The 12,933-nt window shown below is 37.8% G+C and overlaps 1 protein-coding gene across 5 annotated transcripts in view; it reads left to right on the forward strand.

Annotated features, from left to right (window-relative positions):
- Positions 1–12,933, forward strand: part of CBLB (Cbl proto-oncogene B) — a 137,120-nt gene that overhangs the window by 47,485 nt on the left and 76,702 nt on the right. The window contains exon 1 of one of the 5 annotated variants that reach the window (XM_083821341.1): positions 6,287–6,504. The exons of the other annotated variants lie outside the window; for them this stretch is intronic. Within the exon in view, the coding sequence (XP_083677467.1) occupies positions 6,428–6,504 (77 nt within the window). The 5' untranslated portion in view covers positions 6,287–6,427. Of the gene's footprint in view, positions 1–6,286; positions 6,505–12,933 lie in introns of those variants that run through there. 5 annotated transcript variants of the gene reach the window in all.

The raw sequence follows: 12,933 nt of genomic DNA on the forward strand, positions 1-12,933 counted from the left end.
TAGCCTTGGAATGATGACAAAAGAAGTGATTCAGTATTTTAAGTGGTAACCTCGTATTAAGAAAAAAAACAAAAGAGCATGTGAAGCAATTTCTGTAAGGTAAAGAATTTTCGAACTAAAATGTCAGCTATGAGAAGTCAACAGGAAGCTGATTTGCAGTGGAAAAATGTCTGCACTGGTGGTGGTTGTGATTTTTTTTTTCTTTACTCTTCTACTCTTCCTCCCCCACTCCTCCACTCATCCTTGCCGCTTTCTTAAGAATACTGTAATTTACAAATAATTGTTACATGTTTTTAAAGCAGCTAAACAAGACTCATCTTTTTAGGGTTGGATGGAACTTAAAAGGTCGTCTTGTACAAATCATGTACAATAGTACTTTACTTTTTATATTACAAGAATGAGGATGTACAAAATATGCATCTCTAAGTGCTCCATCTCCTGTTGCAAACAAAATGCTTTGCTAACTAATTATCAGCTCTGGAGGTGAAATTTATGCTTATTAAAATAAAATTGAATAAAACTGGCTTCTTCTGTGTGGTGTATGATAACCCTTTACGACCTTCCAAAATGATTCTGTTCCTGATGATGATTTCATTCCTGTTCAGGGATGAAAAAATCAGAAAGAGGGGCTTGTAAACTTTCGTTCATGTCTGGTGAAGGAAGAGGAGTAAGATGAGTGGTGAGCTTTTGGTTTTGCTCCTTTTGTTTTGTTTCCAGCCGGGAGAGGAAGACAGTAGGAAATAATATACAAATGAGGACTGCATTTTCAGTACCTCTGTTCCGATGGTGAAATAAATCCCCCAAGCAGCTTTCCATTTGTTGTGTGGTTTGTTTTTTTCTTTAAACTTTGTTTCCAGTTGAAGAATTGCATCCTATCCAAAATTTCATAACCATCATACTTTCAGTTAGATTAGTGTTCTTAGTCACTTTGTCCCCACTCTCTGCTCTTTGTGAAAAATAAAAACAATAACTATTCCCAACATCTCACTGCTTAGTGAAGGCAGACTCTCTGGAATTTTTCTGTTTGCTCTGTAGCTGTTCAAACTTATTTATGTAAGATAGGCTCTAACTCCTTCCAGAATCAGCATGTAAATGACCCACCTTCAGATGCGCAAGAATACATACATAATGCTAGAGGAAATAGTTTTGGTTTATGAAATCAAGAAAAAGACAATTAGGTATTCTTTGCTACAGTTTTAACAATCCAAAGAGTAAAAAATACGGTACAGTAGTTGACCACTATATAGCTATAAAAGTGAATCATAGGCAAAGATTATAACCTAGTGCAAGAGTGAGAGAGATGCCCTTCTTTTTCATTAGAGGATTTGCAGATAGATATTTGCTTTCTGTAACTTTCTAACTCTCCAAAAACATTTAAAGCACAATACTGCTTTTGACACATAAGAAATACCTATACAGAGTAGATAACATCATTTAGACTGGCCAATTAGCGTTTGCAAGCCTTTTTTCTCCATTACTTCAAGTAGTTGTTTGCATATATTCGAAGTGGTTTCTGCTGGCTATTTTCATTTGCCACTTTGATTTGGCAGTGTTTCACTTGAACTGGATACAAAGCAATTAAGCACCAGACATCTGACTTAGCTGCAAGAAAATGCACTCAATTATTTCCCTTAAAAAGAAAAAAAAATCTGTATTTCAATAAGTTCTGTAAGGCAAGAGCACATCAGTGATTTTAAATTGAGAGGAAAAAAATATCCCAAATATAGAATTTTACTGGAAAGTCTTTCATGTATGAAAAAAATGCTTTTAAATGCAGAGAACTTGCACAAACCTGCACTGACTCCTGTAGCTCTAACTAAGCATGTGTAAAATTTTCCATTAGGTACCTCTGTTTTGAGAGATTGTGCAACTTGGTATTAATACTGCAAGGCAAAAAAAAATTGGTCATATTTTAGCTGAAAAAAACAAGTATAAAAGGGAAAATTTAAGCTGGTGTTCTGATGTTCTTACATGAAAACAAAACAGACTAAACAAAAACCACTACCACCACCTAGAACAAATAAAAACAAACAAACAAACACCTTTATTCCTGGTAAGATCTGTAGTAGGGTTACTAAATCATTCCCTAGCCTCTCCTGAAATTCTGCTGGTGGAAGTTTAGGAAGGGAAGGAGAAGAAAAGTCATGATTTGGATGGAGAAGCTAATCCATACTTCCCTTGACCCCTTTGCAGAATCACCTTGTCCAGCTGTGTGACAGCATGGCTATGGGGAGGGACAGCACTGGCAGAAGGGGACTCTCAGCACATGCCAAAAGAAGGGAGTGGTGTGCATGAGGAAATTCAACACAGCTCTTACTTTGGGAAGTTATTTGTTTTTGTTACTTTCAGGAGATAGATTTTCCCTTTTAGTTTCATTTGGGCCAAAATCTGATTTTATGATGTGAGAGAGTTCAGTTAAACAAAGTAAAGGAAAAATTCCACAATCTAAAAACAGGAGGAGTATCTTCTGTTTTTTTCCACCAAGTGATCTCTACAAATTTTGGATAGCAAAAGAATAAAAAATGACAATTCCTCGTAAGGTTGCTTACCTCTTACGTGTAATCTTCCAGTACGTGGCATTGTTCATTAATATTTTGGTAATGTTCATTTATTTTAAATAATAGGTTCAGATGTAAATAATACATACAACTTTTTAAGCATAGGCAAAGGAAATATTTTTTTCTTGCGATCTATCATGTTTTTATATATATCACCTTTCCTGTAAAAACAATGGGATTATTGGATATTCATATGGACTTCATGAAGTTTGAGACTTCTCCCTTTTTAGGCTAGGAACTGGACTGTCTTGATTTAGAGCAAGATTTAATGTCTTATAAATCCTAGAATGTTTCAACCTTTATCAAAACCTGCTGTTTTCCTTCTGGTTTTGATATTCGCATGCATAACATCTGATTAGATAAAAACTACAGATGTAACTGTATTTATAGTTTTGTATATTTGTGTCATAGTTACGTTCTGAGATAATGCAGTGTTTTCAACAGATGCTAAAATAGGTTTGTGCTTTTGAGAGTGAATATTCTTTTTTTTTTAACCACTAAAGTTTCTGATACGTTTTTGTTAGAAAAGGTATGTGACGTCATTTCTTTCCCTCTATTTAAAATAGGAGCTGTTCTTCCCTTAGTCCTTGCTGATATTCAGAAGTGATTTTTTTTTTAACAGAAAGAGTTAGAGAAATTGAGGTTGAATCACGACTAACTTTTTTTTTTTTTTTTGTAGCTTGGATGTCTCTAGGCTTCCTTTTTAATTAATCAGGGACATACACATATGCTGAAGCTCACTGCTGTCCATGAAGCTCCTAAGTTCAACGCCTAGGCACTTTGCTGAGTTAGATCCCTTGTTACCAATTCCTCTTAGGTGTAATTTCTATATCCGTGGCCATTTTTAGTGTCTGTGAATAAAATAGGCCAACACTGTGTGATCTTCAGGGGAAACAACACGGATATCTAGCAGAACATGTCGTTCTCTCAAGACAGGGAGGTCAGGCCCATATGCCCTGCTGGGGATAGTCCTTCACAGAATCTGTCACTCGTGTGGCACCTAGGTATTGCTTGGCAGAAGGCTAATTGGCCTGGCCAAGGGTCATGCCAAGGCACCTGGGAGAAAGTGATCTGTAGGGTCTCTAGGTTAGGGCGCTCATGCTGTGGCCCTGTTGCCTAATATATACAGTCATTGTGACCAGGGCCGTTGAACACTTGTTAAAAATGTGTCTTTATTGCTTTCTCCCCCTTTTCCTAAGATCAAGGAATGAAACTTTAGTCATACATACTCTGTAGGGTATAGCAAAAGTTCTGTTCAAACAATTCATTTTAACACCTTGCTTAAACGAAATCCGTTCAACCTAGTGTGACATGATGTATGACAGAGGCTCACTAGCTCCTTAGTTATTTACATAATAATAGCCTTTCGTGAAAGAAAAGGAGCAAAGGCTCCTTGTGCAAACTTTAGAGCTTCTGTGGAGCTGGTTGTTCTCCCGGTGGGTGGAGTGCTTGCTAGTAGTCTCTGGCAGTGGTAGAACCAGGTGCCTGATCCTGCCTTCTCTTTGAGATACTTTGGAAGCACAGAGCACTTGAATTTCTTTACCTTACTGCAGGGAAGGCTTTTCATTCCAGAGAGGGTAAAAAGTGTAATCTGATGCAAGGTATGCAAACGTGCTACTGGTGTCTGTAACAAGTCATAAACCTAAGAATTTTTAATTGCAACTGCAGACATGAAAGGAAAGTGTGGGAGTGGGGCAACGCTCAGAAACTATTTGGGCCCTTGATTCTGAACAAACAAATGCCCTGATCACTTTTTTTTTTTTATGGTGTTGGAAAGGAAGTGGTCTACTATCATCTTCTTCAGTGAAAATGGGCTTTGCAGAGCTGCCAATTAGATATGTATTTATAATATATATCAACACTGTCTGATACCAAATGGCCTACCAAAAATAACTGGTTTCTTGGTTATCTAGATAGCTGATACTTAACTCACTCCTTCCTACCTATAGCTGAAAAATACATTTCAAGCCAAGTGGATAAATATTAAAATGAATGCAAGAAAAAAATGAAGAAAATACTTAAACACAAAGGTGAATGTAATAAGCTCAGAAGATAATCTAAAGCTAGAAATGATTAAAAATATTTTTTAAATAATGTGTTGATGTGACATGGTTTAGCGCATGCTGTTTTTATGACATCAGGTTGTAGGTAAATCCCAGCATATATTGCATGTATTCCTAGTACATGAATAGATTGGTATGAATTTGGTAATAAAAAGATCTCGCTTTGCATAAGGAAGGATATCCCACGTTGCAGTCTTCTCTTCTCTGTTGAACAGATTTTCTGCCATGCTGCAGTCTCCAGAGGACAAATGACAATACAGAAGGGGCAGTCAGGGCCCCTGAGCGTACCCCCAGACAAATGCGCACCCTAGTTCTGATGGAGTTTCAGAAAGCCATACCTCTCCCCTCTCCGTGTCTGGAAAAGTTTCAGGTTGTGGTGATAACTAGTCTTAGGAAGCCTGTATGAAGAGTGAAATGTTGGATGAGGTCTTCTTAAATTGAGGAAGTGTTTCTTTTTCTTGTTTTTCTTTTTTCTTTTTGTGTGTATGTGTGTTCATAAGGAATGGCAAGGAGATTGATTTGATCCCCAGGCCATTTTTTCAGGCCATTTTCTAACCATCCTTTTCAGAGGACCTTGCAAGAATCCACTGAATCTTGCTGCTGGCTTTTGTTGTCTGTTTACCAGTACTACACCAGAGCAAGCCATCTGTATGGAGACATCGACTTAAAATCAAAATCTTCTTAATGTTTTTGGCTTTTCTGTCACTATGTTTAGAGGGACCTTGTTGTTCTATCAGTTGATTTTAACGGAAGCTAATCATTGAAAGAGTATTTAAGGATTAGTAATTAGGGGAAGGCTTTATTATTTGTTGTCAGAAGACAGGTAATAAACTCTGGAGTAATACTTCTTGCTACCCCTTTATTTTTAACCCATGTTTTGTAAGATTTATACACTGGGGCTAGCTTTCAGTAGGTAGTGCTGGATGCTGTGGGCTGTAGCCACTCATGAGAAGGGAATTTCTGTTTTTGTTTGAATCTAGTATGGCTTTGCTGGTCTTAAATGTGTTTTATTTATTTATCTGTTTTTCTGTTAGTCATGGGTTCTTCAGCGGGCCTTGCTTTATAAATTTTCAAAAACAAGCGCATAGCGAGCTAGGTGGAATTTAGGGCATCTGAGCATAGTATCAGATTTACAGTGGGATGAACTTTGTTTTCAGCCAAGGCTTGTTTACAGCAGAATCCATTGAGTTCCGTGAATTGACTGTGAAATTACTTCAGGACAACTTGAAAACAGGCTTAAGTTTCCCATGTACAAATGGGAGGGATGTTTTTATTGAATGCTTCCAGGATCTCCCCCTCCCCCCGCCCCAGCCATGATGTTAAAAATAACCATTGGAAGTATGTAAATACCCATTGTAGAGGTTTGTCTGTGGACTGCATGAGGAAGAAATGAAGGTATGTGGTCATGGCATTAAACATGTTGGCTCTGAGTCACTGGGAAGCTGCACCTGTGCACTGGCTTGCAGCTGTACGAAGTTGGAATTGGTGATGCTTTACACTGGTTTGTGCTTAATTTGCACAGGTGCAAGTGTGGAAAGCTATAGCCTCACATTATGTGCTTAAATCTCTGGCCTGCAGCGAGATGTCTGTGACCTCCCAGCACCTGCTCAGAGGGTCACACCTGTTCCAGAGAGATCCTCTGCGTTGTTAATAGTCTCTGAATAGTCTCTGCTTGGACTGATGAAACTTTGTAGTTGGGGACTAAACTTTCTTCTGCAAGAAAAGAAATCGCTCTCTTGAACACATTCCTATGACTTTGTCTGCACTCCAAATTTTCATTAAGTGAGCTGGGAGTTTAGATTAGCTATGATTTATTTAGCATTGCTCCAAAAGGAGCTATGTTGCTCAAGTGGCCTTTTGCTTAAACCTCTTATTAAACAAACGTAAGTAAAGCTGGAGTAGACTGTTCGGAACTAGACACTTGGAAAACACTTTCTCATTTTCACAGTTGTGATTCTTTGAATAAATACTGCAAATTGAAACTGCTGCTTGGCACAGTCTCAATTCAAAATTACTTACATTGTTCCTAAGATATGCTAAGGGCTTGCTTTTGGAAGTAAATGACTTTCATATTCTCCAAGAGGGTTATGTACAGCTGCTTTAAGATACTGTTGATCAACTGCTTAGTGTTAACAGTGCGTTTTTTACTAGTATTGTTGGAGTCCTTGCAGTACGGCTGTAGAAAGACCAAGAAATGGAAAAATCAAATTGAGAGCTGTTCTTTACATGCTTATAAGTTTTGACTGAATACTTATCTATTGAAGTCAAAACTTACCCTGCCTTGTTAGTCATGTGTCTTGTGCAACTAGCAAGTGAGCCAGTTGTGAAATTAAGGTGACTAAACTTAGAGGAAAATGTGACCTATAAAGTTCCTAAGGAAAAATCAGAAGCATTTATTTTCCACTTTGCATTTCTATCTTTTTATCCTTTTCTCTCTCTCTTTTTTTTTTAATACCTTTCGAAGGGTTTTATAGCACTGTGCTTTACTCCCTACCTTTCAAAAATATTTTTAACTTCTTCAAATAATTTCTGTCATTCTGAATGGCTTCTTATTTTAGATCTTCTGCTGTTTTTCTCACAATACCGTCTCTAGATCTCTTTTCTTTCCTTTTTAACTAATATCACTGATGGCAGAAGAAAAGTTTCATCTGGTTGGCTAATGTTGTAATATTCTGGATTTAAATAATGAGTCACTATGACATACCAGTCGGTCCTTTTAATCCTCTGGCCCTTTAGAGAAGTATTTGAGGATTTTGTATGTTCAGGATATTAACATGAAGTATGGTTCTTTCCCTTCCCAAATGTTTACTGTGATCTGGTAGGATTTAGACTGGTATGAAGGAGCGCGAGTGCAACACACTGCATGTTTCATGTTTTGCTTCAGACTTTTCCATGGACGAGCGTTTTGTAAGAGAACGCTGTATGTCAGATACTATTTTATCTTCTATCCTAAAGAAGGGGTTATCCCTTGTGGAGCTGTGGAATGTGGCTTGGTGGGTGGGAAGCAAGAAAGCCCAGGAAAACTATTTGGCCTTTGCCTCTTCTGTTCCCCCCTTCCTGTCTGTCTGTCACCTTTCCTCTCTCCTCTCTGGGAGCCGTAGGAAGAATTTACTTTCAGCCTTTAGGGAATAGGAGGAGTGAAGAAGTACTGTGGGACTTCTGGTGGAAACTGGTGTACAGGGCCTGCCTGTTTTTCTGGGAAGAAGTTTTAATTTTGAAAGCTGGCCAGTGACAGGACAGGCCGTGCAGGGATGACGAGCACAAAGAGCTCTCTCCAGAATATTGCCTTTTTGCTGATAGGGATTGAGATATTAAAGTTGACTGCACAAGCTTCTTTAGTGTATTTACTGACAGCTGCAATATTTCCTGTTTTGTAAATGATTTTTTTTCAGTCTCTTTAGCAGATACTTTATACTTTGACTGCAAGATCACCAATACTGTTGATCACAAGTATTTGTTATAATAATTCAGATATGACTTACAACTGCGATAGCATTTCTGTCAGCCAGTTCATGTCAGATACCACTTACATAGCCTAAAATTGCTCGTATGAATGAAAGTGGTTTCTAACACCAAACGTACCACATCAAGTAGAGTTCTGTCACAGACGTTTTGAACCTTGCCAAACCTCAGCGGGCCATCTGCCATGCTAGCCAGTGGTCTGAACTTTCCAAAGATGGAAGGAATGTACTTTTATATTTGATTTCTCTTTCCCTACACTTCAAATTTAAACAGTCTTCCTATTATTCATAATATAAACCTTTGGAAATAAATGTTCCTTTCCTATCCCAAGGTGCCTGTCTGAGGATCAGAAGTGGGGATATGCTTTTGACAGATTTATTTTTTTTTTTTTTGGCCCAGTGGTCCTTTATAATATATGCTTGTTTTGTGACAGTTTTTTGGGGGGGTGTTCTTTTTTGTTTCTTTGTTTTGTTTTTAAATTATTATTAATATTATTTTTAAATTTAGCTACAATATTCAAGTAACTAGAGAAAGTGAAACGTTGGGATCACAAACTAAAGCAAACTAAAGAAAACATAAAGAATTTGTCAGATGATATAGTGTAGTGATTTTAGGATGATTCATGAAAAATGACTGTTTAGAAACTTACAGCTGGATTTTTTAGTATCCAGAGGATTTTTTTTTTTCCATTTCAACTTGCAATGTGAATTATTTGTCAGCTGTTTTCTTTGTTTTTACTAGCCTTGCTAGCAAGAGCAGGAATGCTTGGGTGTTTGATGGAAAAATACTATTGTCCTTAGTTTTATGTTCCTCTTTCAGAGCAATTTGTTTTGAGAGGCTGGTTGATAGTTCCAAGAGTCTATAATCACAGAAAGTGTTTACTTTTGCAAGTAGCAAAGTAAACTTCATTGCTAGGCAGAACTGCACAAGTTTTTAGTCTCAGGGGAGTAAAAATCGGGTGTGACTCTTCGAACTTCCACGCTTTTAAAAAGTATTTTAAGTGGAAGGAATTTGAGTTTATCTTATTTCCAGTTGAGATCACATTCGTGTGTATTGCTTCAATAGTTTGCATGTGGTGAGATTTAGCTATGGGTGACACTTACAGGTTTTCGTGTTGCCAGTCAGTTTTGATGCTTTCACTCTGTGGTACAGTAACCTGTTCTCATGCGCTCTGGACTCGTGCCCTCTCAGAGCCCCTTGATTTAGTTTTTGGAACTCTGTCTTGCTTGGCTCTCACCACTGATGTTGATTATCTTCGAAGGTGTCTATGATTCAGCTTGGCCGTCAGCTCTCTTAACACTACTCGCTTCCCTCGTGTCAGCAAGTGCCCACCTAGGTTCTTGTTGCACCTGTCATTTTAAAGCACAGCACAGTGCTCTGCTCCTGCGTGACACTGGTACCTATACAGATCTCTGCCTAATGCCGTGTTGCACCTCTCCCTGCCCTTTCCTTATGCTGAACCTTGCCAGGCTGCCCTCCTAGTGGAGCATGCAGCCACGCTCGTGACATAGTCAGTGTTTTAGGCAATTTGTAAATTTTGGGAGTGTAAAAGAGCGATTGTTTAAGATGTTTCTGTTGTCCGAGACTTCCAAAATTATTCTGAGTTATCAGGCATAACAGTTTTGTGCAATCACCTTGTACGAGAAGTGAAGTAAGCGAGTTTAAGAACATAGAGTACCGTACTAGACAGACCCTTAATCCGAATCAGTGTGGTCATTCTTGATTTACACAATGACCATCAGCAGACACCCAAGGAAGAATATATGGGGCAAATGTTGTACCATACTATGTTTCCCCAGCAGTCTTCTAGCATCTGGCCATTTTTAGCTCAGGGGATTTCCTGATCCAGCTGTGCTTGGTTACTCTAGTAACCTGCTGTGAAGCTGCTCTTCCTGGTTATTTTCTCATCTCTCAAGCCTGTTTAAATTTGCCTCCACAGTGTCCTTAAGCAACAACTTCTGTGGACAAGGTGTTTTGTTTTTTTTTTTTGAGCTTGCTTCTATCCATCTTCCTTATGCCATTCTCAGTTTGGAGGCCTCTGTCATATTTTCTCCGTGGTTCCTTGTCCAAGCTGAAGAGATCCAGCACACCCAGTTCCTCCTAAATTTGAAGCCTTTGATAATCTTCGTGGTCTATTGATGCATCTCTTCCAGCTCTAATACATCTGTTTTAATAAGAGGTGTCTGTGATTTTACGTGGTGGCATAATTATGTTTTCTGTTTTGTTCTCTGTTCCTTCTCTGATAATTGATAGTTTGGTTTGCTTTTTTAATGTTTATAAGCAATGAATTGATACTGTCATGGAATTACCTATCATAATCCAAAGTCTTACTTCTGACTGGTAACGGTCAGCTCAGTCTGCTGTTTTTTTTATCAGGTTGAGGTTATTTTTCAGTACATCATGTTGCCTTCTCGTGGATTGAACTTTCTCTGTCTTTGTTGTGCAGTCACTCCACAGCTGTTAGAAGTTAGCTGTCAGCCTGATAGCCTTTGAATAGCTGTGTGTAATCAGCCAACTTTGTCACCTCACTGCTCACTGTTTTCCCATGAATGTGCTGAACGGAGCAGATCTGTGTATAGCTCAGCTGGTACTTTCCTCCAGTTCAAGCAGAGACCCTTAATGCTTATCCTGTGCTTCCAGTTTTTATGGCCCAATTATTTATTCATGCAAGGACCTTCCCTCTTAGGCCATGGCTATGTAGTTTTCTTTAAAACCTTTGACTGTGGTCCATGTTGAAGTGGCCACGTACAAAAATACCACCACTGTCTGAAAGCACTGGGGAATGACTCATGTTTAGAAACGTAGTCATTAATATAAAATAAGCTTATTAAGGTTGAAAGGGGAAAACAGATAGTAAGCATTGGTTTTAGTAAGATAGTAAGATTGTTTTTTCATTTCTTGCTGTACTGTACAGATAGAGCTCCTAACATAACCTGGCGTATCTGGATTTAAATGGTTTAAGGATGCTTCTGATGTGCAGGAGGATTGATTGGTTCAGGGTGTATAAGAAAGTGAAGAGGGCAGATAAGTGTTGCTTATGGCTTTGGCCGGAGATTGTAAGTTACTCTTCTTTGAGGGAAAATCTCTTTATATTTTCCCAGTTGCAGAAACATAGTCACCATTCTAAGACAATTTCAGTACTTTAGTATTTTCAGTGCAGTCATATTTTGTACATTTCCATGCAATGTGCATTAGCATCACACTGCTTTTCTATGCAACAGATTTTTGTTAACTGAAACTTGCACACAGGCTGCATTTCAGCACTAAGTAATGTTTAAATCCTTTTCAATGAATGATTTCAAGTGGATTTGATTGAAGTACATCTGAGGAAATGGGAATTTTTATTATAACTTTGATAGGAACTCAATAACATTTAGTTCTAGGAATTACTTGAGATGTAGTTTGGAGCATGATTATTATATTTCAGTGTGTAATTTAGCAATATTTTACTCTTGCTTGGACTTTCATTCTGGTAAATAACATGTATTTTAGACCATGTGAAAAACAACCCACTATGAATCATTCTGTTGCGGCAGCTTATGTGTGTAGTTTACTGGCAAATCTTTCCTGTCCAGTAAAAAAGAGAGAACTTAACATACAGATGTATTAATATCATGATTTCTGAAAGTATGTAACTAATAGGTCATCTTAATAGATCATCTTATGTCAGCTGTATTATTTGTGTATTATTTGGAAGCAATTTATTAATACTCTAAGATCTGTGAATACTGATTTAAGTAATCTCCATTTGTCTGCACATAATAAATTACACATATACGTCCAGTTCTGTTTCATGTAACAAACTACATCCCATGTAATATACTGTCTTTCTTTTCTGTATGTAAGTGAGAGAACTCATGAGTATCTTAAAAGAGTGTTTCAGGTAGCAGCAAAATGACAAAACATCCCCATCAGAGTAACAGCAATAGGAGTACAAATAGAACAAAATTAATTTTAGCTGAATTCCTAGAAGCCAGTTAATTGTTGTTTTTCTACAATCTTCTTATTAGTGGTGAAGATGATTAGTGTATGTGTTCTTGCATACTTGTATTCAAAATTGTACAAATCAAGGAGTGGCATCATGAACAGAGGACATGATTTCTCTAGCTTCCACATTACTTTCTAACAGGTAGTTCTTACAATGCTTTAATGAAAGCGTCTGCCTACAGGAAATCTTACTTCAGGGCTTAAGGTAAAAATTACTGTTTTGACATATTTTATTGAAGGTCTGTGAAAATGTATCTGTGAAGAAATAGAATTGGAGGGTTGCAGGTCTTGACTTGCACTCCGATGGAATCATGTATGGCACAGGATGTAATGAAAACTTTTGTTTAAAAAAAAACCCACAACCTCTTCCCCAAATGCAGCAGTTTTGATACTTCTATATACTCCCAATGTATGAAAGGGAATGCTAGGTTATTTTAAAACTTTAATTGAGATCCTTTATCTGTATCAGAATAGCTCACTAGTAAAATGACAGAGTCAGGATCTCAGAAGAATTACCAGAACTAATATTATCTGTGTGATCGTGGTTGGTCCCCTATGTATTTGTACATTGTTACAGCCTCTAGATAGGGTGTAAAAGGTTATTATTCTGTGAGACTGTTGCCAGGGTAGGCCTGAATGTAGGGTAGATACTCACTTAGCAAGCATCCACAGGCTGCAAGTTAGTACATGCTCAGTTACTGTCTGCAAATGTTTCATATGTAGTTTAGTCACCCATAGGAGCTGAGAACTTTGAATTTTGTTTTGGGCTGCTCTGGATAAGATTTCCCTCAGTTTCATCATTTGGCCAAATTTGTGTAAATCTTCACAAGAATACTGGGACTCATGTATGACCCGAAGACCGT

Source organism: Anser anser (genome assembly GCF_964211835.1).
Source record: "Anser anser genome assembly, chromosome: 1".
Taxonomy (NCBI): Eukaryota; Metazoa; Chordata; class Aves; order Anseriformes; family Anatidae; genus Anser; species Anser anser.